We start from the raw sequence: 24,385 nt of genomic DNA, 5'->3' as shown, positions 1-24,385 counted from the left end.
TAGCAGTGCCGGCACTGGACTGGCACTGGACTGGCACTGGACTGGCACTGGACTGGCACTGGACTGGCACTGGCACTGGCAGCACAGCGCAGCGCAGCGTCTCTCTGCAGCAGCTTGGCCGCCGCCGCCGCCGCCATTCCCCGCACACAGGCATGCCAGGCCAGGCGACTGCAGCGAGGGGGGTTGATGATGGACAGGACATGGATAGCGGCGGCGTTGCTGTCGCTGTGTGTCGCTCGGGTTCTCTCTCGGGTTCTAGTAGTACTACATGACAGCTAGCCGTTGGGCCACTGGATTGCAGGCACAGGCGCACCAGCGGCCTCATCTGCCACGCCCAGCAGCAGCAGCAGCAGCAACGCCAGACAATGCATGCGGAGCCGCAGGGCGGATGCGTGCGTACGTGTGTACACGGACAGTATGCATGCACTCGACACAGTTTTACATGGTGGGCAACGCGTCGGTGGGTGGGTGAGAGGGAGGGGAGGGTGCCAATGCCATGCCAATGCAGGCCAGGGCGGCGCTCTAGGCGCAGCCGAAGCCAATCCCCATGGCGCTAAGCCGCAACCGACGGCGCCCGACTGCGACGGACACACGCCCATCCCCTTGATGTGCGGCCCATCTTCCAACCACCTCCTCCTGGCTCCCGTGCTCTACCTGTCGCCCATCGCTGCCATCACCCCAACACCATCACCGTCGCAGCTGCACCTCGAGCCCTTGCGCTGATATCTGGCGGCAGGCTTACCCGGCTGGCCGTCCTCGCTCCTTACCCCCCCGCCCCTTTACCTGCTCTCACCCGTGTCGTCGCCGCACGCCGACGCCGACGCCGCACCCCAACAGCTCCCGTGTCGCCATAATACCAATCACCGCCACCGCACCCACACGGCACCACACCACACGGCACCACAACGACGACGACGACGACGACAGCAACCGCGACGACTGCCCGCCGCCCTAATAGCCACGCACGCGCACCATGCCCGCCACGTCCGCCATGATGACGGCCGCGCCCTACGAGATACGGACGGGCGGCGACGGCAAGACCAAGAAGCAGAGCATGGCCGAGCTCAAGCTGCGACGCCTGACGGAGCTCAACCAGCGCCTGCGCGAGGACCTGGAGCGACGCAGGATACCCGTGTCCGAGGCCGCACTCGAGTATGTGGAGCGACGGCGCATACAAGCTGGCAGCTAACGGAGCATTGCAGTCTCATTGCATTCACGGACAAGGAGCCCAAGGACTGGATGGTGCCGTCACGATGGGGAACGGTACGTTTGCACCCGGGCGCGCGCGCATTGTGCGTCGCTGCTGCGGCGGCGGGCCTGTCTTTTTTGTCTGGCCACGATGCTAATGTGTTTCTGTGCGTGTGCAGATCGACAAGCGCGACGATCCCTACGCGCCACAACAGAGCAACGGCTGCTGTGTCGTCATGTAGACAACGAGCAAGATGCAGATGGTCATGTCCATTAACGGCGTTTCTGCGGGGGGTGGGTTTACGGCAGAGTGATTTGTTTTTGCTTGTTCTCGAGGAGGTTGATAATACCCAACGGACCCAAAGTCTTGACACTGTTAGTCGTCGTGGGAAGCGGAACTATCGGACGGGTCTCATGTTCCTTTCGCCCAACGTGTACATTAAAACTCGAATGCGGAGCTCGCTGCTGGGGCTGCTGCGTGTTTCCTTTTTTTCTCTCTTTTTATTTTTTTTTCTCATGGTAGGGGGATTTTTACTTGGTGTCCATGACGAGATAAAAGCGCTCGCATAATTAGCCCGACGGTCATTTTCGTCTGTCACGTATTTGGAATTGGCATTGCTCGCAGTTGAACAAATATAGGACCACGTTGCTCCAAGTGCAGTGCTTCCAATGCGCAGCTCCACCAGGGGCGTGAAGGGGGGATGGGGGGGGGGAGGGGGAGGTGGTGCGGCTGGCAGGTGAATGGCCCAAGGAGATTAACAGGGCGCGCACACAGCCGTAGCCCGTAGCCGTACATGATACTACACCCAGATGGTGTGGCGCGCTACCACCACCACCACCACCACCACCACGACTACGACTACCGCTACGACTACCGCCCCGCGCCCGCCACAAGTCACCTGACACGGGGCCCGCATGCGGTCACGGGGCGTGGGAGCAAGAGTGGGAGAGTGTAGAAGGGCGGGCTCGAGACGTGGGGAGGCAAAAGCAAGGGCACAGGCACAGGCACAGGCACAGGCACAGGCACAGGCACAGGCACAGGCACAGGCACAAGCAAAAAGGCAGCATAGCATGAGTGGGCTCGGGGTGCGCGCAGGCTACCCCAAAATGGCGGGCAAATACCGTGAGGGGGGAACGGGACGGGGGATGCACGGCCATTGCGCGGCGGCGCTGGGACGAGGTGGGACGGGCCCATTGGATGCATGCATCGCATCGACTACCCATTTGCGCTTACATGGACATGTACCTACTAAATACATTGGCTACCACCCAACTGGCTAACACGCCGAGGCTCGGTGCAGCTGGCATGCTATTGCTGTGTGTGTGTGTGTATGCTGCAGCCCTCACCGACTACCACAGAGCGAGTCATTTCTGAGACAACGCGGCGGCCACACACCACACATACACACACACACACACACCCAGCCCATACACTACATGCATACATACATACGCTGCGCTGCGCGACAACAACAGCCGGCGGCACTCAACAATACGCGGAGCTGGCGAACCCAGTTTTTGGGGCCGCTGCTCGACGTGATGCCGTGATGGGCGCGCACCCAGGTCCAGTCCACTCCACCTGTGCCTGCGCCCCCCCCCCCATTCTTATCAAATTCCCGTGGGGGGTCCTCCTCCCACCCGGTCTCTTCTCGTCCACCTGGACCTCGCCAAACCTGCACCTGCACCCCCCCAGACCCTCTTTGGAAACACAGACAGACACCCGCAGAGAAAGAGAAGGCTGAAGAGAAAGGACACTTCGCATCCGCACTAAAGACGTGCTTCCGTCTCGGCCTGGCACATGTAAACAACGAGGCTCCCCCCCCCCAGTCGTCGTCGTGCTAGCCCCACCCGTCTGTCTTCGCAACGCCAATTTTCTCCCTCGTCGCTACTCCCGCGGAGAAGACGACCGACATGAACAACTCGACTGCGCAGTCCTGGACTGCAGCAGACAGCTTCGACATGGACACAACGCCAGACGACTTTGCCGGCGCAGAGTTTATTGACTTTGACAATCTCGACCTGCACTTCGACATTGACGCCTACAACACCCACGGACCCGCCCCGACTGGAAACCAGCTCGCCGATCTGTCCGACTCGCTCAACGTCCACCACCTCCAAGCCCAGTTTCCCCCACAGCTGGCCCCGGATTACCAGCATGCCGCCAACGCTGCCCAAGACGCGACAGACATCGACAGCCATGCCATGTCCCAGCCCCCAAACACCAACACCAACTTGTTCGACTATGCCTTGTCGCAGCAACACACGCACGCCGCCGCCACCCCGGCCTATGCCCACGCCCCAGACCAAATATACCGCCCACACCAGGGCGTCCCCCCAACCCCAAACAGCACCGAAATGCATGGCGACCCTACCCGCTACCTCCAGCACCTGGATCAGCAGCACGCCCTCTTTGACCAGAGGTACCCCATGCGCAAAGATGATGCCGTATGCTGCACCTGCGAACCCGCCGTGACCCTCGCCCGCTGACGCTGTACAGACATTTACCCCGCTCGTATCGCCCGCCGTCACTCCCCACGACACGCGCTTCCAGATTCCCGACTTCACCATGTCTGCATCCTACTTTAGCCCTCTGACCTCACCCGCCCTGAATGCGCAAACCCACCAACATGCCCACCACCCATCGCAGAACACCACCTCGGGAAGCTCGACCGGCCACTCGCCCATTGACGTGGACATGGACCTGCTCGGCGAGCCGGCCATGGTAGCACAAGAGCACGGCAGAAGGCCATTGAGGAATACAAGCAAACGAGCCATGCCGCGCACCAACGGGACCTCCCGCGTACGACAGTCGCCCATTGTAAAACCAAACCGGCGGAAGGCAACTGTTTCCTCACTGATTCCGCCAAAGGACGTCACAGACCTAATGGAGGAGGCGCGTTCGCAATGCCCTTCTTCCAGTGGCTTGGATGCGCTCCGCACTCGCGAAAGCTCAGAGACCGATTCCATCTCTCCGGAGCCCATGTTGTCAGAAATGCGACCACCGCCCAAGCCTCGCTCCTCGACGGCTTCTCCTGCCGTCGCGGCCCAGCGCAGCAGTCAGCACGGCACTCCAGCGACCCCCGCGTCTCTGATGCGCATACAGCCATCACCTGACTTCAATGGTTCTGAACAAGCTCCGCTCGTACTTGAAGATCTTACGCTTCCGGAAGCATCTCTTGACCGACCGAGCCTGTCAAGATCAGACACGGCAATTCGCGACCAAGACGGTGATACGCCTCGCCTGGCTGCACGAAAGACACCAAAACTGAACCCTTTGAGCACACCCGGCGCATCCATGTCTGGCCGGCCCAGCCCAATGCTGGATGCCATGTCCACTCCAACAAGCCCAGCCTACTCCATGACGAATGGCAGAAAGGACACAAAGGCTGCCCGCAACCCGAAAAAGAGAAACAGCGTCAGCTCAAGTCTTGTCAGCCCTGCTCTAAGACCCAAAATCTCTCCAAGCATAAAACCCCTACTTCCAGACGCAGGAAATGGTAAGTTCATTCCCCCATTTTACAACACGGCCTTATCTGACATTGAATAGGTGCTGCCGACAATACCCATGCTCTTCTGCTTGCGTCCAAGTCCAACTATCAGAACATCCTCGACGGCACCACCGTCCCCGGCGTCGTCTATCCTACGTCCCTTTCGACAAACCTTACCTCAAAACGCACTTCGCATAAGATTGCTGAGCAAGGTCGCAGAAACCGCATCAATACCGCTCTCCAGGAGATGCAGGCTCTACTTCCCTCATCACGATTTGGTGCTGTATCCGACGCCAAAAGTCCAGAGACAAACGCACAGAATTCCAATAATTCAAAAGCAGCCAAGGTGGAAAGTGCGATTGAATACATCAAGCAACTCAAACAGGAGGTTTCTGAACGGGATGAACTACTTAGCAAAAAGGAAACTGAGATGGATGCGCTGAAGAAGGAACTGGCTGAATTGAAACAACGAAACTCTCAGAGTGCCGCACCCGAGGCGGAACCCCAGCCAAAGACTGAGCCTTCACCTAGTCCGAACACTGAAAACGAAACTTGAAGAGACGGTGAGATGGGCGAGACTTGATCTTTGTACCTGACATTACTCTGTTGGAAAAAACCGCGGCATACATAACCTGCAGGCTTGCAGCACACGCTTCGAGTGGTCGCACTCAGCGCCAAGCCCCCGCTCCCAGCGCCGCGGAAATGCGGGCAACCCATGCGTCTTGCTCGCCAAGTTCCGCACCACCTTGCACATTTGGTCTTGGCCATATCTGCAGAAGCTCACTCTGGAACCTGCTGTTGCATTAACGAATCAATCATGCTACGCATTCGAAATGTGGTCATCGATGGAACTGCCTAGCCAAAGGGATGAAACAAGGAAAATATTCATGGGATATGTATGCATTATGCCACAGCAGAAGACCTCCCACCATTACATGCGCTCACAGCTATCTGCCCAAGTGAGAGTTGTTACACTTCTTTATCCTAATATAATTTTTTGTCTCTACATCTCCCTTTATAGCCCTCTTAGTGTTCTTATCACTTAGCTTAGCTGATCTCTTTCTCAAGTACACTTAAGACTAGATAGAGTTGGGTCTAAGTGTTAGTTAGCCTCCCCCCTAGGCTAGGCTTTGTAAGCTACATAGATAGCTTGAAATATGATAATAATTAGTATATTGATGTTCTATTACACCAACAAAGTTGACTAGTGGTGATACTTTTTTTTTGAAATTGTTTCATTGGTCAAAGTGCAAGGGTGAAGTGAAGGAGAAAAAAAACATAATAACGCTACACACTCTTTGTTAAGTACTAATCGAATACTATATAATTAAAGTGTATAAGTCCATAGTTTTCAGATGTGAATCACACTGTACTGCAGTATAGCATAGCCCGTATTGAGCGACAAGCCACTCAATGGTATGGATAATAGAGAGACTATTACCACAGGCAGGCAGTATCCCCTGATCCACGCTTCAAACACCTATCCGCCGCCTAAATAACGCGTCCTCTTTGGCATGCATACTAAGTGAGTTTAGCATGAGTATATTCTTCCTAGCTTAGGTTATAAACATTAGTCAAGTAAGCTAACTATCAGCTGGTTTATAAGATGTAGAAACCATGATTCTGCAGTAGGGATGACAATCGAATTCAGAACGTGCGAACGATACAACTCTCTATTAAAACTATAGAACTATGATGTAGTATACGCAAATAGTACACTCGTTGAGTACTTGACTTGGCCGAGTCTAACCAAACCCCTATTAAATCAAGTCTCCTAACCTTGTCCTTCCCCTACATTCATAACGCCCTGATCGCCTCTAACGGCCTATTCAATTTCGCAGGCAATATAAACGTCCCTGGCTTGATTCTTCTTACTAGCTTCTCTTTGTATGCTCGTCACTGGAATAAAAGATGCATTTCAGCCAGTCCTGCTATAGTCTTGTTGGAGGAACCTTGAGTATAATACATGGACACCAGTACAAGTGTAAGTCAAGTTGTGTAGCTGTATCTTACAAGTACATTTTCTCATATACCATCTAGTGCTTTGGGTAAGGTATACATGGAAAGGGTTAGAATTATTGCTGCAAGAATGCTTATACAAAGGATTCCTATTGCTTCTAGTCTTGGGTCTTATCTCTAAGACATCTTGTACTATTTCATCATGGTAATCATAATGTAGCAGACTTGATCGTCAAGAAGGCTTCAGATGGCTCATCTTTCTGACAACAAAGCTAATTTTTGCCATCTTGCCTGTAAATGTAGTGTCCCACTACCTAAAAGTAATATCTATCTCCAAATAGCTATGGTAAAGACACTTGTGTTCACATCAAGATGTCCTAACACCGATGGATACTGACCGTAGTACTCGCAGTTGACAGATGGCGCTTGGTATAGCAACCAAACATACCCCATCTTGTCAGTGGACATTCAAGATTAGCGTGACTAAGGGAAACTAGAACTTGCCTACTACATTCTTGCCATGGAAGAAGATGACAATATACTCTAGCACAGGCCAATCTGGTCTGAATGGAGTCGACGTCGCGAGTAAGATGCAATAACCGAGATAATGATGTCAGCATCGACTGAGCAAACTGATGGCAATAGCACCAACAATGATCCAGGTTCAAAGGCGAGGAGAGGCTTTAGAAACCGTAAAAAGACTAAGCTAGCCTGAAATAGGACCACATGGCCACAAACAGACTAGAAGGACGAGAAATGATGCTAACTGACTCAATAAATATACACAAAAACTCAGAACAATCAGGTGTATCAAACATAACATGCTCAACTAATTATAAAGACTAATGCAAACATCAAATCTTACCGAGAGTCGAGCAACAACGCGGTGTAGAGGGTGTATCAATGAATCAAAGCCAACCATGCACCAATGTATATTCCCAACCATACCAGAAGCAATGATTCCGGCCCTACAATGGCCGTAATATTCAACAAACTTAGCCAGGTCTTGATGACATGAATGCAACTGTAACATTACAGTCGAACAGAAAGGCCCTGGTGAGTTGCGAATCCCAACCAAACATTCTCTCCGCAATGCTGGCAAAGCAGCATGTTTCGTCTCATCAAACCCTTGTCTGGTAGAATTGCAACAGCCTTGGATGGGCCTGCCTTTTCCATAGTGGCAACACAGAACTACAATTACCATGTATCTTGGCTATTCTTGCTGATGTGGCATCTTGTGAGAAGTTGAGTGTGGTGCAGGACATACACAATAACAGACATGATATTGGTGTGTGTCAAACGCTGTTTGTACTACTCAATGTATTGTCCACCCAACTAGACTAATCCCCCCTTTACACATTTCGAAACAAGAGGATTACTGAATGCACGTTCGTATACTCTCTACACTTGTTCCAAAATATCGTACATGTACTCACAGCAGAGAATGAAACCGCAAACTATAGCAACTTGAAGATGGCGGCGGGGTGGTGTTTTAAAAAGGGCATTGATGACAATTCAGCAGCTCCCCATGTCAAACGTCAGAAATTGATTTCTCTCTCTCATGTCATACAAAAAAGGGCCTTTTATCCCTTCCCACCACCCCCCCCCCCCCTTCCCCCCTTCCCCCCTTCCATGGCGAAGAACAGCGTTGAAACCCTGTGATGTCATCAAGAAGCCTGTCCCTCGTTTGAGGTGAGCACAACATGACTCGAAATGGGTCAAGGCTGACACCACGCTCCCCTGCAACTGCTAGGCGCACCCTACACGTAGTGTTGTATCAATCTGTCAACATATACATGTACGGGGAATCCTATACTTGTACATAATATCCACTCCCTATATATAGATGGTGCGTTTCCCCGCAGCATCCTTTCTGTTTATGTGGAACCTACATATCACCTAGACGTTCGCATATAGTACATTAGGTATGCATATTATTAATGCCACTACTTCAAAGCCGGTTTCTGATTAAACAGTAGCATTCAAATGAAGACATTTGTGAGACTCCTGGTTGCGGCAAGTATAGTGTCGGCTTTGTCAGTTGAGCACAACCACCACGCACGAAGGTAAGGGGCATCTCTTTGCTTGAATTGAATACTACTACTACTACTACTACTACTTTGTGAGTTGGTGCTAAAACGGCATCCAGTCAAGTCAAAATCCCAGACGTATATCACTTCCGGCGCGAGGACATTCTATCTCACCATGATGCGGACACAGCTCCAGACCATAACAGTACTATTGATTTACCAGCTATCGGCGCAGCCACAGTAGCACTCACATTTCCAACTGCCACGGTCACTTTTACTCGATATGTCACTGAACGACTGCACGTTGAGATCCAAGCTACGACCGATACTGCTGTCGATGCTTTACTCACTACCTGGTGGGGGCTGAAACATGCTGCCTACGTGCAAGGAGCCGGATTCCACGACTTTGACATTCCCATTGAACCGACATGGGCTGGTCGAATCAAGGTTGAAATTGATTGAGCATATACAACAATGCTACGTACAGCAAAATTGAAACACAACATAGACTAGCGATGCTGAACTTTGTTCTGCCGAATCCATCGCCACTGGTCTTGGTAACGAAATCATGGGCGAGGCCGAGAATCTTTGGAGTAGAGGGACTGGGAAAAAGCGTGTTTTTTTTTCAAATCATGGCTGTATGCAACTGTAATCCACTCCTGTAAGCAATTTAGAGGTCACAACTGGATATATTTTTTTTTACAAGTGTTATTACGATGAGTGTTATGGTTCGGTTACTATCGGAGACTACAAGGTGCCAAAGGCCATTGCGTTACTTAATAGTCAGAGGAGGGACGGAACCTCTTATATGCTTATGGTATCCGTCTCTAGTTCTACACTGCTTAAGAATAAGCGCAACCCAATCTTTACAATCAGCCTAATTCATAGATAAGCCTCAAGATACTATGATTGGTTTCTATTTTTAACTTTGGTAGAGTGTAATACGGGGCTGACTAGGCCGAGTGTACAACTCAATTCACGATTTCTGTGCTAAAAAAGTGTTGTACAAGACTATCACTAATGCAGTTTATTTTGCTTGTTGTAGGATTAAGCTCGTACGCGATCCATTGACCGCTTTTGAGCCCAGCCTATCAATATCCCCGCCCAGAAAGACGCTCGTTAATTGTACTTGCAGCTCCCTTTTGGAGCCTTATCTCTGTACTAATTATAGGTCAAAGCCTGCTCTCTGTATTTCTTTTGTGATGCGGCCCCTATCGCTGCTTCAATGAACATACATGGGCTGCTCACATCTCCTCCTTTTTTCGAGTTAGTGTAGATATCCAAAAATTTCACCCATGTGGAGATATCTCTCGTATCCGATTCAGACCTTGCAGCAGTTAATTTGATAAGAGCTGCACATTGAAATAGCGCAAAGTCTTAGTCACAACACACACCAGAATTACATGCGTGAACAAGCATCACAACAACTCATCTTTGCAAGCCGCATGCGTGATTAAGGAAAGTCTGTATTTCTAAAGCAAAGCAAAGTACAAAACCGCAATCACTGCTTCCACCCGTCCCCTTTCCCATCTCCAAGAGCAATGGCAGCATGCTACGCCTTCTTCTCCCTCGTCGCCGGAAGCTGTCTTCCTAACAAAGATCCACGCACTGTAGCCGCCCACCAATTGCACCCCTTCGAGTCTACCAGCCAAGCTTCAGCTATACATTCTCCCCGTAATACAATTTAGCGTCGTCCCCTTGTTAAGCTTTACCTCCCCACAAGCTGGCAGCCAAATCCGAAGGGGGGATACTCAAGGAAATTTAGTGAAGAAAAAAAAACCATACAAAAAGACTAGGGGCAGGGAGGGGGGAGTAATGAATGCGAAGTGAAAAGCAAACAGAAGATCATCGATCAGCCGGAGAGCTGCCCAGTGACGTTAGCTGCGCAAGACGTTTCGCATAACTTGATGGCTCCAATCGGCCAAAAAGCGTTTGAAATATATCGTCTGCGAGCTGAAGTGCTGTGCCAATTTGAGATGACGTGTGGGTCAAGCCTCCAGAGATATGAGATGTCCGACAGGAACCCGTGGCCATAGTAGGAGATGCATCAAGTGCCTCTCCAGGTCCGTACCAGGTGCTTGACGAATGAATCCCATCAACTGATCAAGGAGCGACGCCGTCCCAAATGTTGCCAGGACGGCGGTGCCGCATTTCCCATTCGTTGTGCGTGCGAAGACAAAACCAAAGAGGCAGTCCCGCAAGAGTTAAGATGACGAATCGAGAGCCGCATCAAGAATCAGTAACCGGATGCATACTGGTCCCCGCCACGCTTATTGGCCGAACGAAGCTGCCTGAAACAAAGAACAAGGTTAGTAAGATCTGCTTCTGATATCCCCCACGCTAAGCGTTATCACACCAAACGCAAAGGAGAGGGTCCCTTACGAGGATCAGATATATCGAACTCACATTCCGGTGCCCTCCTGGCGTGCGTTGACCGGTCCGCGCTTGGTGCCAGCAGCGGTACCGGCATTGGCAGCAGCCGTGGTTGTGACGTGACGTCCGCGACCCTTGTCGTCTTCATCGCCCTGGCCCTGGTTGGCAGCCTGGGCGATGGCTTGGGCATTCTTCTGGTACTTGTACACGGTCCAGTCGAACACGTAGTCGTACTGGAAGCCCTCACGAACAAAGAGATCGCGGAAGATCTTGCGGAGGTACGAGTAGTCCGGCTTGTCGTCAAAACGCAGCGAGCGAGTGTAGTTGAGGTAGATGGCAAACTCGTTGGGGAAGCCACGGCAGAGAACCTCGGTGGGAGTCGTCATCTTCTTCTCCATGATGCGATCGTATTTCTGCTTCTTGGTGGCCGCCTTAAGACCCTGCCAGGGAAGGGAACCGCGGCAGAAGTAAAGCATGACATAGCCAAGCGACTCCATGTCATCACGGCGGGATTGTTCTGCGGAAACGTTAGCTTTGACCTCTCAAGGCGGACAGGCGTCTACTACGTACCGACACCCAAGTGGGTGTTGATGCTGGCATAACGGGCGGTACCAGTCAAGTTCTTGTTCTCACGGTAAGGAATGTGGAAGTGAGTCTTGGGGTCGCGGTACTTCTTGGCGAGACCAAAGTCAATGACGTTGACCTGGTTTCCACGCTTGCCAATGCCCATGAGGAAGTTGTCGGGCTTGATATCACGGTGGATAAAAGACTTGGCGTGGATGTACTCGATGCGGGAGATGAGCTGGTCCGCGAGCAGCAGCACCGTCTTCAGCGAGAACTTGCGGTTGCAGAAGTTGAAGAGATCTTCCAGCGAAGGGCCGAGCAGGTCCAGGACCATGGCGTTGTAGTCACACTCGGTTCCGAACCAGCGGACAAAGGGAATACCGACGCCGCCAGCAAGCGACTTGTAGACGCGGGCCTCATATTCGAGCTGAGGGTGCTTTGCCTTGACGCTCTCGAGCTTAATGGCAATCTCCTCGCCAGAGATGATGTTGGTACCTGTACTTGTTAGCAAGGCTGAGGCGAGGCGAGCTGAGCTGATATCACGCTCAGGCGAGAGAGGCTTCTGCTGCGTACCAAGGTAAATATCACCGAAACTGCCGCTGCCAATTTTGCGGCCGATTCTGTATTTATTGCCGACGCGAAGATCCTACAGCTGTCAGCCTGGTGATGGACAGAGAGGCGCCCGGGCGCCAAGGGCGGCGGGCGGCGAGGGGGGCGCAAGCATACCATGGTCGTCATGTTGGCAAGAGGTTCAACCTTGAGGAGGTTGGCCTGCTAATAGAGTTGGAGTGGTGGGTGGGTCGAAGGTTGTGATGATGGGCGTGGGTGGTGTTTTGAGGATCAGCGTGCTGCGGACAGACCGGTCAGTATGAGGCTTTTGCCTGCAAAGGCGGTGAGTAAGCGGGGAGTGGGCAGCCGAGACGCTAGAGGGTGCAGTCAGGCGCGGCGAGAAGGAGAGAGGGAGCGGAAGAAGGATCGGGGGGGAATCGGGGGGTGAAGGTGATATTGGTGCGTTGGGAGGGGGGGGCAGGCAGAGGGAGGGCAGGGTGCGGTGCAGAGGGCGGAGCCGACTGATGAGCTGGGCAGGACGTACGATAGGGCGTGAGCGAGCCCAACAGCGGAAAACAGCAGCGGGCAGCCTTTGTGGGGGCGGGCTCGAGGCAGGCAGGCGGGCGGGCTCGGGCGGTGGAGCGACAGCAGAGACAGCGAGGCAGCTGCAGGCCGGGAGAACAGCAGTGAAGCCTCGAGGAACAAGCACACGGCGGGCGTGGTGCTGTGAAGACGCGGATGGAGAGGGTGCAGAGGGCGCACCACGGCACCTAGGGCAGGCTGGCGGCCGGCTGGGCTGGGCAGCCGGTCACGTGACGCGCCAGGTGGCGACCTCTTTCACTGCGGGTGCGGCGGCGGCGAGGGCGCATCGCGCCTGTGCCTGTGCCGGTGCCTGTCGCGGCCGATCGCCGCCGGAGCGGACGACTCGCGACCCAGAGCAGCTTGCTTCTGCCCATGGCCGCGCTGAACATGGCATGCGGCGTTTCAAATGCCGCACACTGACGCTTGTAACGTGCGACAGCTGCCCTCGGCGGCGCAGCCTGCCCATGGCCGCCCCTTTATGCGTCACGCTGAGGCGAACAGCTGCGCTGTTCTGGCCTTGGCTGAGAAGCGCCTGCGGACGCCACCCGACATTCTGGAAGTCCCCCGGCCCGATTGAGCGTCGCTGCACCTCTCGACTATGCTTACATGTACATGTACGTACGTACATGTAAGTACTTACACCTGTGCCTGTGCCTGTGCCTGTGCCTGTGCCCGTGCAGCCTGCCTCTGTTGGGCGCCGTGCCGCTGCACTGGCTCTGCCGAGGGCACAGCTGGCAGCTGCTGCGCCAGGTACCCATGGATGCATGTCCTCTTGCAGACGTCAGTGCAACACGGCCACGGCCTTGGACACGCTTCCTGTCGACGTCATGTATCAGCACCCGTTTGACGGCGAGTAGGTACGCCAGCTCTCCGGGCACATGCAGCACGCCCAGCTCGACAATGTGTGCCACCATGCGCGCGGCGGTGCGCCTCCGCCCATGGCCGCGCTGGAAAATACCGCTGCCACTGTCACCTGGCCGGCTGTCTGCACGACTAAACATCCTAGCCACATGCCCGACCTTCCCTAGGCGCACCACACAAATCCAGCGTGACACGCTAACCCAAGCCATCACGTGCCCAAGCGGCTCCCTGCTAGCCACGCCCGCTGACCGCCATCACCACACGATGCATTACATGCCACTCCAGTGTTGCCCCGGCAATTGCGGGCCCAACTGCCCACACTTGTACAGCTTCACGACACAAACAGCACTTGACCCAGTCTGAACCAAACCAAACACGGGTGCTTGTTTCCAGAGCCCTTGGCAGCGCATGCCCCAGCTCCAACTATGCCTCTCGCAATCTCGCCGGCAACATGCCTTTGCTACATGGACCGTGACCTGTTCTCAGCGCATTGCAGTCCGCACCGAGGGCAAAAGAGGCTCGAGCGAGTTGTTGACCGGGATCGATTGGGCAAAATCTATATGGCCGTCTCCATGCGACATTTCCATTGCTTTCCCATCGCCAGCTACTGTACATTGCCTCTGAGAGCCTTCACCTGTTCACAGCCTGCTCCCGCATCACACAGATCCAGGCTTAGTGGTTTGCTGACTGGTTCTTGAGCGCGGGGTTTCGCGGGTCGTTCTTGTACTCGTCGGCTGTCCTGTGTCAGCTTGCGAACACGGGAAACCGGTGGGCCATTTGAGGCTCCCCAACATGGGCTACGCACCCTGAGCCATGGCGTTCGCGGCAGAGTTGACACCGTAGAGGATGACAAGGCCTAGTGACTTTGGTTAACCCAGCACTCCCCACACTTCTCCCTTCTCCATGCACTTTAAAATCACCCAATCCATCTCTTGCAAGCCTGCAGGCTTCTGCTTCGTGTTGGAGCCCGATTGCGCAACGTACCGGAGACGTAGAAAGGCCACATGGGCTTGGCTGTAATTCCTGCGTTAGTAACTGTTCGAGCTTCGCTGCTTGCGTTTGGCGCTATCCAAGGCCACATACCAATTTGCGCCGGGAACTTCCTTCCGAGAAGAGGCATTTTGACGTGTGTTGGAGGGGCAATGGGTTGGTTGGCAATTGCGATGAGGATGGGCGGTGGTGGTGTTGAGCTCCGGTCGTTCGGCTTTGCAGAACTGCGATATGCTTGGCGTCGGCGCGCGGAAAGCCCGACCAATAAACAGTACACCCAGAGAACAACAACCCCGCGACAGCCCAACTCCCTGGCGACCTGGAACTCTGCACGCCGAAAGCGGTCGGATATTTCACTGCCATCATGGCGTCACCGCTGGAAGCATGTGTCGCCTCGTTGCGCAACAGCATGCAGCTACTCGATTCGTCCATCAACATACTGGACGACGGCGTCAGTGACCTTCCCCGACTGGCAAAAGTGCTCCAGACGACACGAGTATGCATACATGCCCCCAGGCCCTACGCTGGACGTTCAAGCAACTGACATGTCCCGCAGCACTTTGAGCTCATTTCCGAGTCGGACCTTCAGACCGCGCAAGCAGGTCTCCTCTCCGAAATCCGCCCAGAAATCGACAATCTACTTAAGCGCGTAGAGAACTACGTAGATAAACTTGAGCGCCGCGAACAGTCCCTTATTGCAAAGTGCGACCTGAACGACGGCCGACTTGGGCGCGACAGCACTGGCGGCTCAGGCTCGAGGCTAGCGAGCAGGAGTACGCAGAGAAACGGAGGCAAGACTATTAGTGCACAGCAGGAACTCAAGTTCAAGGCATTAAAAGCGAAGAAAGACAGGCTGAGTTATGCTGTAGAGACGCTGGAGCTCCAGGCGAAGCAACGAGAGAGACAGCTGAGGATGAGCATGGCGGCGCCGCAGCAGTTTTACGACGATTGAAAGCGCATAAGCTTTTGTGTGCAATGCTGGGCCGGGCTGCCATATACTAGTGTGCGGATGCAGACAGCATCATGGTCTTTGGATAGGCGTTTTGCAATTGAGATACCCCCGGCGTGTATGGACGGACAACATGCAGCCTACACCCGCCTGAGCATCCCTGCGAACTCTGAAAACTACATTGCACCGTGAATTTGGTCCATTGCCGCTCAGGGCTCATGCAACGTGTGGGGGGTGGTGGGGAGAAGCAGTGATATTGCGCTAGCCGTTTTGACGGTACCTCATCGGCTAATCCCGAGAAGCGCAGAACTCGGCTTCGCAGAATCACCACCAGCTCCGGTAGACCAGCAATTGCATCTTCCCCACAACTCCGTCCATCATGAACTCCCTCCGCGTCGCTAGAGCCGCCCTCCGCGCTAGGCCCGCTGCCATCGCCCGCCCCCTCCAGCGAAGAGGCTACGCCGAGGTCGCCAATGACAAGATCAAGCTCTCTCTAGCTCTCCCGCATCAGGTACGCAACACCGCCCGTCATGCTTCGTCGAATTGGGGGCTGTCAATGCATGTGTAATTGAGAGGCATGGGCTAACGATTGTCTGCAGTCCATCTACAAGTCTCAGGATGTGTACGTCTCCAAGTCCCGGCCGATACCGCAAAACGATTACGCGATTACTGACTTGGATTGCCGTACAGTGTCCAGGTTAACCTCCCCGCAGAGACTGGTGAGATGGGTGTTTTGGCCAACCACGTTGCCTCTATTGAGCAGCTGAAGCCCGGTCTGGTTGAGATCATTGAGGAGCAGGGTGGCAGCAAGCAGTTCTTCCTGTCCGGTGGTTTCGCCGTTGTGCAGCCAAACTCTGTTCTCAGCATCAACGCCGTCGAGGGCTACCCACTGGAGGACTTCAGCGCCGAGGTATGGACGAATATGAGAAACCAAGGATCCCGCGGCTGATATAGGAATAGGCTGTCAGGAACCAGATTGCTGAGGCACAGAAGATTGCCAGCGGCAGCGGCAGCGAGGCTGACATCGCCGAGGCCAAGATTGAGCTCGAGGTAGGCTCCGTGCGTCTGGCCAAGGAGAAGTTGCTGACAAGTTCAAGGTTCTCGAGAGTCTGCAGGCTGCGATGAAGTAAATGCGTAAATAGCGTTCCTCGAGACGGCATGGGTGGTATGTATAGTAACTGGTGCCGCGTGCTTTCCGTGCGCAAAGGATAGAAGGAACTCTAACGAGACGGCCACAACATTCAAACTTCTTGCACTCTTGCTTCTCATCCGTATTATTCCACTACCTGATCCTAGTGCACTCACATCTGCGCCCAGCCCTACACAGCACGCTTTGGTTCCGATCCCTATCACTCTACTCATTGCATTCTTTTTCACCGTCTTACCAAATACTATTGCCGCAAATCACAATCATTGCTTAGCGCTCTTCACCCCCGCCATTCGCGGACAAATCAATTCGTACCAATTGGCAATCCCGCATGTCGCCAGGCTATGACAAACCCACAACGAGCTCCACATCTCGCGTGATTAACACAGGATCTCGCGAGCAGACCTATCCTCCGACTGTACAAAAAAGACGGAACCGATTCGAATCCCCTACTCAAGTGACGTCTCCAGAGGAAACGAAGCATGCACAGCCAATATCTTCCGCAGCTGACCATTCTGGCTCACCAGCATTGATCAACCAGGAACAGCCAATCGAGCATCACAAGCCGCCTCATACAGACCGCAAGCATCCTGGTTATCTGCAGGGCAAAAACCCGTATGGCCAAGTCCTGGACCGAATCGAACACCCTTATCGTGAGCCTAGAACAACTGTGACCGAGGACAAAAAAATTACTCCGACTATCTCGGAACTTGGCAGTCTTCCAGACACACACAGTGTATCTGAGCCCAGACCGCAAGCATCACTGCCAGCGCATAAGCCGATAGATGAGCAACCGCATCAACAGTCTCGACAGGTACCTTTCAATACGAAAGGGCCAGTTTCAGTGCGATCAGCCAAAGACTTCTTCGAAACGAGATCCTCGCAACACTCACAATGCCCTCCTTTCCCGCCTTCGGTGCCTGCTCCTAGCGCCAAACCTTCCACACGCATACAAGAGTCGGTTCAACCCTCCAATGAAGGAGACATTCATGTTCCTAGTGCAGAAGTTATACATGACGCAGCAAAAGAAGCCCCTGATAAAGAGCCACCGCCGCCCCGCCCGACAGAGTCCTCTGACATCGTCGAGTTAGTAGAGCCCACGTCCTCTAGCTTAGGAGACGAGACGCACGGGTCTGCCACCGACGTTCCAGCAAGGAACACCCCGTCTCCACCCCAAGTGTTGGTATCCGACTATGGGCACAGCGAGTCAGGAATACAAAAAGATAGTATAGGCCGCAGAAAGTCGACAAATGTTTTTGTAGACCCACCACGTGGCGCTCAATTTCTCGGTTCTGAACGAGTTGCAAAGAAGGGTTCTGAGCAAGTCGCAGCCTCGCCTGCGCCGCCTAGTTCTGAGAAAACAACAAAGTCAACCGCTCAATCACGGACATCTGACAAAATTGTGAGGCGTCCAACTGCATGTAAATCGATAGCAGCTGCTGAGACTAGTGAAGGCGGAATCTCGAGGTCCTCTCCGCCCCAGACAGAAGGCCGACGTGCGAAGTCTTGTCGCGATGTTCGAAAAGCTTTCGAAGAACACAGATACACCGACCAAACACCGCGCAAATATTGCAGATTATGCGGCGCTGCTCTGACTAGAAACAAGTCTAACAAACCAACCGATCATCGTAGAAGGGCTGAGGATGTTGTGTCACCAGGTCTTAGCCACGACGGAGCCAGTTCTCCTACTCGTCGATCTAACCCCGCGTCCTACCCAGTCACTACTGCCAACATTGGCATCGAAGCACAATATGAGGATATCGAGGTTCCCGAGCACGTGGACAATCGCCAAGGATATGGACGGCGTGTCACACAAGACTTTGGCTTCCCAGGTGCACGTATCCGGCGCCATGATTCAACAAAAAAGAGACCGCTTCAAGATCCTGGCAAATGGGTTAAGCGAATGTGTGGCCATTTCTCTTACATGGGCCGTGATGAGCTTCGCGAGCAAGCTCAGGCGAGGAACTGTCAACAGTGCTTGGCTCGACCATCTTCTCATCAATCACAGTCCGGTTGTCTAAGACATGCACGAGAACAAGGGACATCCAGGTCTTCCACCTATCATTCCCCAGAGAAAAAGTCATTAAATATTGATAGCCGCAACCCAAGTTTTCATCAGCGTGGAAAGCAAGGTCTACCAACAGACCACTGTGGAGACATGTTTGCAAAAGACCTGGGTAAGATTATTGACCGTATTCTCGAAGAGCATGCAAGTACACTACAGGATGTCATCAACAAAATCAAGCTCAGCCAACCCTGTTTCGGAAGTGGTAAAAGAATGTCGGATGATCTCGATGAGCAATGCCAAACCAACAATGTCGGCCTTGACCCTGTGCGTGTAGTGCATCTATCAGACATGAACCGATTTTTGGCTTTCCCTATGTTCCCACCCAAGGCTGCTGAGAAGCTCAACGTTGGAGCTCACGGTCAACTGGGTCCTAATCTCAACGATTATCATTCCCAGTTGCGCCATTCTATAAAGACTTTATCAGACCTAGTGCACCTGGTCAATTCTGCAGCTGATGATTTTGGTCTCGACCTTGAGCAGGGACCAACACAAGAAGACGAAGAAAAGTTTCACAATGCGCCATACGAAGCAATTCCCTGCGTTCCCATCTCAACACATCCGACAATGTCTAGAGGGAGTGGAGAAGAGACATCAAGTAGTAGTTCTTACAGTGAGGATCCTTGGGTGCAACAAACACCCAGACATCGGACACTCCTTTCTGGTGCGCGTGAACAATACCTCAAAAAACTGGATTCAATTGCTGGAAGTACGAGTCTTCAGTCTCGAGGCGATGGAGATTTTGAGTGTTTTTCCGAAAATACACATCGTAACTCCATTGGGCCATCGAGAAACTCTACGCAGCTGGATGGCGATTCTTTTAGTGCTGCTACCGAGGAGGTACCTAGAATGAGCGAAGAGATGATGGGAGGAAGAACCGGTCGTCCAATCATGCGAACCTCTACCCCCTCAACATCTTCCACTGCCAGCGAATGTCTGCCGGGTTTCGAGGACACATTACCCGGGGAGATCTAGGAATGGCTTCAAACGACACAACCCGGGCTTCCATTCACCCTCGCCTCTGCCATTACTGTTTTCGAGATGCAACCACCCATGGAAACTAGTCCTACCGAACATGGTAGGGTATCAGCAGTGCTTGAGCAATCTTCCAATCCTATAGAAGGAAGGCAATGCCAACAACACTCCGTGGAACGCAGCAATTCAGAGATGGAAACGTATTACGAACAATTCAATCAACAGCATGAGCAAATTATGTATAAGACACACAATGAGAAGCATCCAAACTGTTCGGACGTTTCCTACATTGCACCGGTCAAAAGCCTTTATCAGTATATAGACGATTTCGAGGGTCTGACTACACAGGAGCTGCCAAATGACATATTGAATGAGGATGGGGAAAGCCCTCCTTCAGGTAACAGTACTTCTACACAGTTACAATCACCCGTTAAACAGAACAAAGAGGAGGAGCATGGCTGGTCAGACGGTGAAGCAATCGCACGTGAGCATTCAATGGTGAGACGGTCAATACTTCAAAGAGGTGAAACGGAAAGCACTACATCTACAAGTTGCAACGAGAGCAATGTGGTTGATGGTGAGCTATTGGAAACTGGGGGAAATGTGGATAATACTTCCTACTTTGACTATTGCCCTCGGTCACCATCAGTCTCTCGTCAGCAGACGTGGAGTTGTACCCCATCCAGCCTCGGATCCCCACCCTTAAGCTCACCGGAAGGGTCTGTTTTGCAAATGCGAGAAAGACTTCACCAGACCAACATCAGACCATGGTTACGCCAGCATCCAACTCTGTCAAGCGAATCACCCACAACCTTGTCGGCATCGGCTGACCCTGGACTGACTTGGGAACTTACAAGGAAGCTGACCACGATACGCTCGCGACAACCGACTACAAAAGAGCCAGTGCGTGATTCAATCCCTGTGGTGCTGCCCCGAGAGGATGAGGCTCAATTACCACTGTGTGAGAAGCAACTTGGGGAGTGCGCATCATCTTCACCAACGTCAGCCTCATCAGACCTTGAGGGATTGCATGCTACAGGTTTTGGGACACCTAGTTTCATGACACCAAGGAGACTGAGCATTGAAAAACTTCAGAGTTACTGGACTCGAGAGGCTGGAGATGACGCAGAAACGTTACTCACCTGCTCTGCAGCACCTTCACTACAGCCATCCATGCCACACTTGAACGGAGAAAGCACTACCCAAAATTTGGAATTAGAGCAAGAGGCCTCAGGAAACTGCTCCTCGCCGCCTACTATAACAGAAGCACTTGATCACGAACCAAACGGAGCTAGCGAGCTGGGCGATCCTAACTGGAAACCTCACACAAAAACCACACAGTGTCTCGTCCAAGATAAATCTAACATACCAACCACCGAAACATGTAGGGAAAAGCCTGATGACAACAGCGCAGCACCAAGTCCAAGTTTGACAACAGCCCCAGATTCTACAGGACCCCCCGGCCAAAATCCAAATACCAATACACGATCCGACGAAGGTGTCCACGCCTCGAGAAAAAACCACGACTTGGACCCAGCAGCAGCAAAGCAGCGCCCAAAGCAAATCACGCTACCCCCCAGAGTACCTCTCACACAGGCCCGCCGACCACGCATCGCCACACCAGGCATCATGGCACCCCGTCTGCCAACCATCCAAGAGAACCTAGCTAGGCCTGTCCTCCTGCCGCCTGCTGCTGCAAAGAAACATGGGAAAATAGTAAATTACCCCCCGCACAAACAATACCCCCCCGCTCCTGCGTACCCGCAACGCGACACGCCGGCTTGGGCTCGACCAGACACGCAGATGCCGCCACGACGTGTGAAGTCGACATCGACATCGAGACCGAGTAGTGTGGTGCAGACGCAGACGCAGACGCAGAAGCAGACGCAGATGTGGTGTACAGGGTCATGCAGAGAAATAATACAGCATGTTTTGCGTCGATGTAGGTGCACGACGCCAGATTCAGATTCAGATTCAGATTCAGATTCAGATGCAGATGCAGAAGGGGAAGTGGAAGTTGCAGTGCGAGGAGGGACAAAGGGGAGAGGGGATATACCCGATGAGATGCTTGGAGTTGTAAATAGGAAAGAGGTACGGGGGTTAGAACGTGGAGAGGGTGAGAAACACGTGGTGGGTAGGCGTTGGGAATCGTGTTTGGGGCTGTGGGGATGCGCGGATGGACATGGGCGGAGGTGAGGTGAGGTGAGGTGAGGTGTGGATGTGGAATGTGTCGTGAGTCTGTGGATACGGGAAATAAGGGGAGCAGACAGATGGGCAGTGTGTGAAGGCATGGGAGGTCTTTGGTAAGGCAAACAGTGAGCTTGATGGGTAAAAAGGCAGTCAACCTAGATATGCATATCGATCCTACCAACAAAACAAACAAGAGTATCATTTTATTTTAAAAGGCCTTACAAAAAGTGTGCAAAATCTACCTCTTTGCATCCAAGCCCTGCAGCCCCATGGCCTCCTTGGTCTCATCCGCCTTCTCCGCCTCACCCTTTTCCCTCAGCGCCACCTTCTCGACATCGTCAAACGCCTTGAGCGCCTCGCCATACTGCTCAAACACGCCCTTTCGGTAGCCCTCGCAAATCTTCTTGACGAAGCCCTCCTCGTTCCACCGCGCCTCGAGGAAATCTTCAAATTTCTCCGTGGCCGACGAGCGCTGTACGCCCCATGCAGCTTTGTACGCGGCTCCCAGGGCGCAGGCGTTGCCTCCGATTTCCAGCTTGTAGACGCCGTCGGAGCCGCCGAGGACCTGGCCGGCGAGTTCAGCGATGGCGGGATTGACGGCTCCGCCGCCGACCATGTAGATGCGGCGGGGTTGGGCGGGGAGGTTTCCTTGAGGCGAGACGAGGGATTGCGAGCGTAGGCGTAGAGAGAGGAACTGGGATTCGAGGATGGCGCGGGCGTCGGCTTGGGGAATCGGCCACGCCTTGTCTTCTGTCTTGGCCTGGGCGGCTTCTGGGGCAACGGGCGACAGCTTGTTGTCCTTTGCAAGGAAGCGCCATGTGCCTGCCTTGACATTTGGAACAATTTCCGGACGAGGGAAGAAGAGGCCCAGACGCATGGGGTCCGAGGGCTGTGCTTGGCCCAGAGCAGGCGTAGTGAGGGCTGTTTCGTTGAACTTGTCCCAGGACTTGTCAGAGGAGCCAGCGGCTTCGTTGATGGCATCGCGGATGTGCTCGCGGGCTAGACCACCGTTCTTGTAGCACAACATGAACATGTAGAGTCCAGCCGTCGTGGGATGGTTCATGAAGTGGTATGCAGGATCAGGCCTGTACTGTGGAGTCGACATGAGGAAGGTTGTCGACGTGCCGAGTGAGACAATGGCGTCCGAGGCGCGGAGGGGGAGAGCCAGGATGGTCGATGGGTTGTCTCCAGTGAAGGCAATGATCTGGGCCGACGACGGGAATCCGAAGCGCTTGCTAAAGTACGGCGATACGGTACCGAAGCTGGATCCACCATCTTCATACACATTACCCAGCTTCTTCCTCAGCTCTTCGATACCCTCGGAGCCTCCAGCAGCGAGGGCAAGCAGGTCTTCATGCCAGCGGCCGTTCTTGATATCCCACAAATTTGCGCCAGTCACGTCCGAGATATCCATGGGGGCCACCTTGCCTAGGAAGATGGATGCGAGGAATGAGGATACCAGAGAAATGCGTGCAGTCTCTTTGTAGGCCTTGGAGTACTTCTCGCGGAAGCGGAAGATCTGAGGACCGCTGAAGCGCTGTTGGAAGAGGTTAACGGCACGCCATTCGACAAGAGCATTCAATCCTTACGTGATGAGCACTGCTGCCAGTTGCCAGTGCCAGGTTCGTAGGGTCTTGCAGTGCCTTATCAAAGGCTTCGCACTGCTTCTGCGTACTCGCATCTTGCCAGTTGGGACTGAATGGGTGGCTGAATGCACCCTTCCTCTCGCCCTTTGCGCCGCCCTCTAGCTGCTCAAGCAATGTCTTGCCGGCATCCAGACTGGCCAGCAGCGTCTCTGCGTCATGGCTCCAGAAGACGGTGCCGTGCTGCATGCCGGCGCCCGAGATACCCTGGACCTTTGAAAAGTCGGCGCCCTGGTCTTTCAATCGCTGCAGCACCAGTTCAATGGCCTCGAGCCATAGAGCGACGGGTGCAAACACCTCGCCCTCGTCATGGTTGGTGAGGACGCCTTTCTCAATGCCGTACTTTGACAGGTCGGCGTCAAAGTCGACCTTGGTCTCGTGGATCAGCTTGAGATCTGAGCCGACAATGATTCCTAAAAGGCCGCGACGGCGTTAACCAGAGCAAAGGGCGGTGGGGTAGCTTCGGCGGGGTAGCAGTGGACGCACCTTTGAGCTGCTGGGTGCTCAGGTCAAAGCCCAAGAATTGATCAGCCATGGTCAGAGTGCGTCGAGTGTGTGCTGGTCGGGGATGGCGGGACTTTGGGTGTTGTGACTTGACCGGGCATTGCTAAATAAGCACAAGAGTCTTGTTGGTGTTGAGGACCCTCCCCCGTGCCCACGATACGGCACACTTACGCAAGACCCACATTGACGGACAAGCTACATCACAGCATTTTGCCGGCGGTGCCTGCAGAAGGGCCAGTCCATCATTGGCGGCGGATAAATAGCGGCTGAGCTATCGTGACTACACATGTACTTTTCGTGGGTGGCACGTCGGCCAAACGCCGAGGGC

The 24,385-nt window shown here is 53.6% G+C and overlaps 9 protein-coding genes across 9 annotated transcripts; 6 read left to right on the top strand and 3 right to left on the bottom strand.

The window, feature by feature from the left end:
- Positions 1-694: 694 nt before the first annotated feature.
- On the top strand, positions 695-1,808 carry SETTUDRAFT_169659 (uncharacterized protein). The gene is made up of 3 exons (XM_008028530.1): positions 695-1,152; positions 1,203-1,263; positions 1,368-1,808. Exons 1-3 carry the CDS (start codon positions 974-976, stop codon positions 1,428-1,430), a joined length of 303 nt encoding a protein of 100 aa, XP_008026721.1. The 5' UTR covers positions 695-973; the 3' UTR covers positions 1,431-1,808.
- Positions 1,809-3,014: 1,206 nt separating this feature from the next.
- Positions 3,015-5,654, top strand: SETTUDRAFT_177715 (uncharacterized protein). The gene is made up of 3 exons (XM_008028529.1): positions 3,015-3,633; positions 3,686-4,685; positions 4,736-5,654. The coding sequence occupies exons 1-3, from the start codon at positions 3,100-3,102 to the stop codon at positions 5,230-5,232; spliced, it is 2,031 nt and encodes a 676-aa protein (XP_008026720.1). The 5' UTR covers positions 3,015-3,099; the 3' UTR covers positions 5,233-5,654.
- Positions 5,655-8,621: 2,967 nt separating this feature from the next.
- Positions 8,622-9,127, top strand: SETTUDRAFT_40162 (uncharacterized protein; the record flags this gene model as incomplete). Its single annotated transcript, XM_008028502.1, has 2 exons — positions 8,622-8,655; positions 8,763-9,127. The coding sequence occupies 2 exons, from the start codon at positions 8,622-8,624 to the stop codon at positions 9,125-9,127; spliced, it is 399 nt and encodes a 132-aa protein (XP_008026693.1).
- A 1,940-nt stretch (positions 9,128-11,067) lies between these two features.
- On the bottom strand, positions 11,068-12,340 carry SETTUDRAFT_40161 (uncharacterized protein; the record flags this gene model as incomplete). Its single annotated transcript, XM_008028501.1, has 3 exons — positions 11,068-11,555; positions 11,609-12,248; positions 12,329-12,340. The coding sequence occupies 3 exons, from the start codon at positions 12,338-12,340 to the stop codon at positions 11,068-11,070; spliced, it is 1,140 nt and encodes a 379-aa protein (XP_008026692.1).
- A 1,639-nt stretch (positions 12,341-13,979) lies between these two features.
- Positions 13,980-14,766, bottom strand: SETTUDRAFT_169657 (uncharacterized protein). Its single transcript, XM_008028528.1, has 4 exons — positions 14,678-14,766; positions 14,579-14,608; positions 14,400-14,450; positions 13,980-14,328 (listed from the first exon to the last, which is right to left on the bottom strand). Exons 1-4 carry the CDS (start codon positions 14,712-14,714, stop codon positions 14,267-14,269), a joined length of 180 nt encoding a protein of 59 aa, XP_008026719.1. The 5' UTR covers positions 14,715-14,766; the 3' UTR covers positions 13,980-14,266.
- Positions 14,767-14,895: 129 nt separating this feature from the next.
- SETTUDRAFT_152055 (uncharacterized protein) lies at positions 14,896-15,670 on the top strand. Its single transcript, XM_008028527.1, has 2 exons — positions 14,896-15,080; positions 15,141-15,670. The coding sequence occupies exons 1-2, from the start codon at positions 14,949-14,951 to the stop codon at positions 15,534-15,536; spliced, it is 528 nt and encodes a 175-aa protein (XP_008026718.1). The 5' UTR covers positions 14,896-14,948; the 3' UTR covers positions 15,537-15,670.
- A 242-nt stretch (positions 15,671-15,912) lies between these two features.
- On the top strand, positions 15,913-16,877 carry SETTUDRAFT_177711 (uncharacterized protein; the record flags this gene model as incomplete). Its single annotated transcript, XM_008028526.1, has 5 exons — positions 15,913-16,044; positions 16,133-16,155; positions 16,224-16,443; positions 16,494-16,583; positions 16,631-16,877. The coding sequence occupies 5 exons, from the start codon at positions 15,913-15,915 to the stop codon at positions 16,661-16,663; spliced, it is 498 nt and encodes a 165-aa protein (XP_008026717.1). The 3' UTR covers positions 16,664-16,877.
- Positions 16,878-17,011: 134 nt separating this feature from the next.
- On the top strand, positions 17,012-19,720 carry SETTUDRAFT_29098 (uncharacterized protein; the record flags this gene model as incomplete). The annotated part of the gene is made up of 1 exon (XM_008028496.1): positions 17,012-19,720. One exon carries the CDS (start codon positions 17,012-17,014, stop codon positions 19,718-19,720), a length of 2,709 nt encoding a protein of 902 aa, XP_008026687.1.
- A 2,376-nt stretch (positions 19,721-22,096) lies between these two features.
- SETTUDRAFT_169655 (uncharacterized protein) lies at positions 22,097-24,126 on the bottom strand. Its single transcript, XM_008028525.1, has 3 exons — positions 24,040-24,126; positions 23,500-23,966; positions 22,097-23,447 (listed from the first exon to the last, which is right to left on the bottom strand). Exons 1-3 carry the CDS (start codon positions 24,086-24,088, stop codon positions 22,149-22,151), a joined length of 1,815 nt encoding a protein of 604 aa, XP_008026716.1. The 5' UTR covers positions 24,089-24,126; the 3' UTR covers positions 22,097-22,148.
- Between the last annotated feature and the right edge of the window lie 259 nt (positions 24,127-24,385).

The sequence above is a fragment of the Exserohilum turcica genome (genome assembly GCF_000359705.1).
Source record: "Exserohilum turcica Et28A unplaced genomic scaffold SETTUscaffold_26, whole genome shotgun sequence".
Taxonomy (NCBI): domain Eukaryota; kingdom Fungi; phylum Ascomycota; class Dothideomycetes; order Pleosporales; family Pleosporaceae; genus Exserohilum; species Exserohilum turcicum.
The sequence above is the reverse complement of the archived record's forward strand: the minus strand, read 5'-3'. Positions and strand labels throughout refer to the sequence as shown.

What these genes read in the sequence shown, in the direction of transcription:
- SETTUDRAFT_169655 (XM_008028525.1), bottom strand. Translation starts at nt 24,088, where the DNA reads ATGGCTGATCAATTCTTGGGCTTTGACCTGAGCACCCAGCAGCTCAAA. An exon ending in GAGCACCCAGCAGCTCAAAG is followed by an intron (nt 23,967 to 24,039) that starts GTGCGTCCACTG and finishes GCGGCCTTTTAG; the next exon opens with GAATCATTGTCGGCTCAGAT. An exon ending in CTGGCAGCAGTGCTCATCAC is followed by an intron (nt 23,448 to 23,499) that starts GTAAGGATTGAA and finishes CTCTTCCAACAG; the next exon opens with CGCTTCAGCGGTCCTCAGAT.
- SETTUDRAFT_177715 (XM_008028529.1), top strand. Translation starts at nt 3,100, where the DNA reads ATGAACAACTCGACTGCGCAGTCCTGGACTGCAGCAGACAGCTTCGAC. An exon ending in CCATGCGCAAAGATGATGCC is followed by an intron (nt 3,634 to 3,685) that starts GTATGCTGCACC and finishes GACGCTGTACAG; the next exon opens with ACATTTACCCCGCTCGTATC. An exon ending in ACTTCCAGACGCAGGAAATG is followed by an intron (nt 4,686 to 4,735) that starts GTAAGTTCATTC and finishes GACATTGAATAG; the next exon opens with GTGCTGCCGACAATACCCAT.
- SETTUDRAFT_169659 (XM_008028530.1), top strand. Translation starts at nt 974, where the DNA reads ATGCCCGCCACGTCCGCCATGATGACGGCCGCGCCCTACGAGATACGG. An exon ending in GTGTCCGAGGCCGCACTCGA is followed by an intron (nt 1,153 to 1,202) that starts GTATGTGGAGCG and finishes GGAGCATTGCAG; the next exon opens with TCTCATTGCATTCACGGACA. An exon ending in TGCCGTCACGATGGGGAACG is followed by an intron (nt 1,264 to 1,367) that starts GTACGTTTGCAC and finishes GTGCGTGTGCAG; the next exon opens with ATCGACAAGCGCGACGATCC.
- SETTUDRAFT_152055 (XM_008028527.1), top strand. Translation starts at nt 14,949, where the DNA reads ATGGCGTCACCGCTGGAAGCATGTGTCGCCTCGTTGCGCAACAGCATG. An exon ending in AAGTGCTCCAGACGACACGA is followed by an intron (nt 15,081 to 15,140) that starts GTATGCATACAT and finishes CATGTCCCGCAG; the next exon opens with CACTTTGAGCTCATTTCCGA.
- SETTUDRAFT_169657 (XM_008028528.1), bottom strand. Translation starts at nt 14,714, where the DNA reads ATGCCTCTTCTCGGAAGGAAGTTCCCGGCGCAAATTG. An exon ending in GTGGCCTTTCTACGTCTCCG is followed by an intron (nt 14,451 to 14,578) that starts GTACGTTGCGCA and finishes CAAAGTCACTAG; the next exon opens with GCCTTGTCATCCTCTACGGT. An exon ending in CGCGAACGCCATGGCTCAGG is followed by an intron (nt 14,329 to 14,399) that starts GTGCGTAGCCCA and finishes GACACAGGACAG; the next exon opens with CCGACGAGTACAAGAACGAC.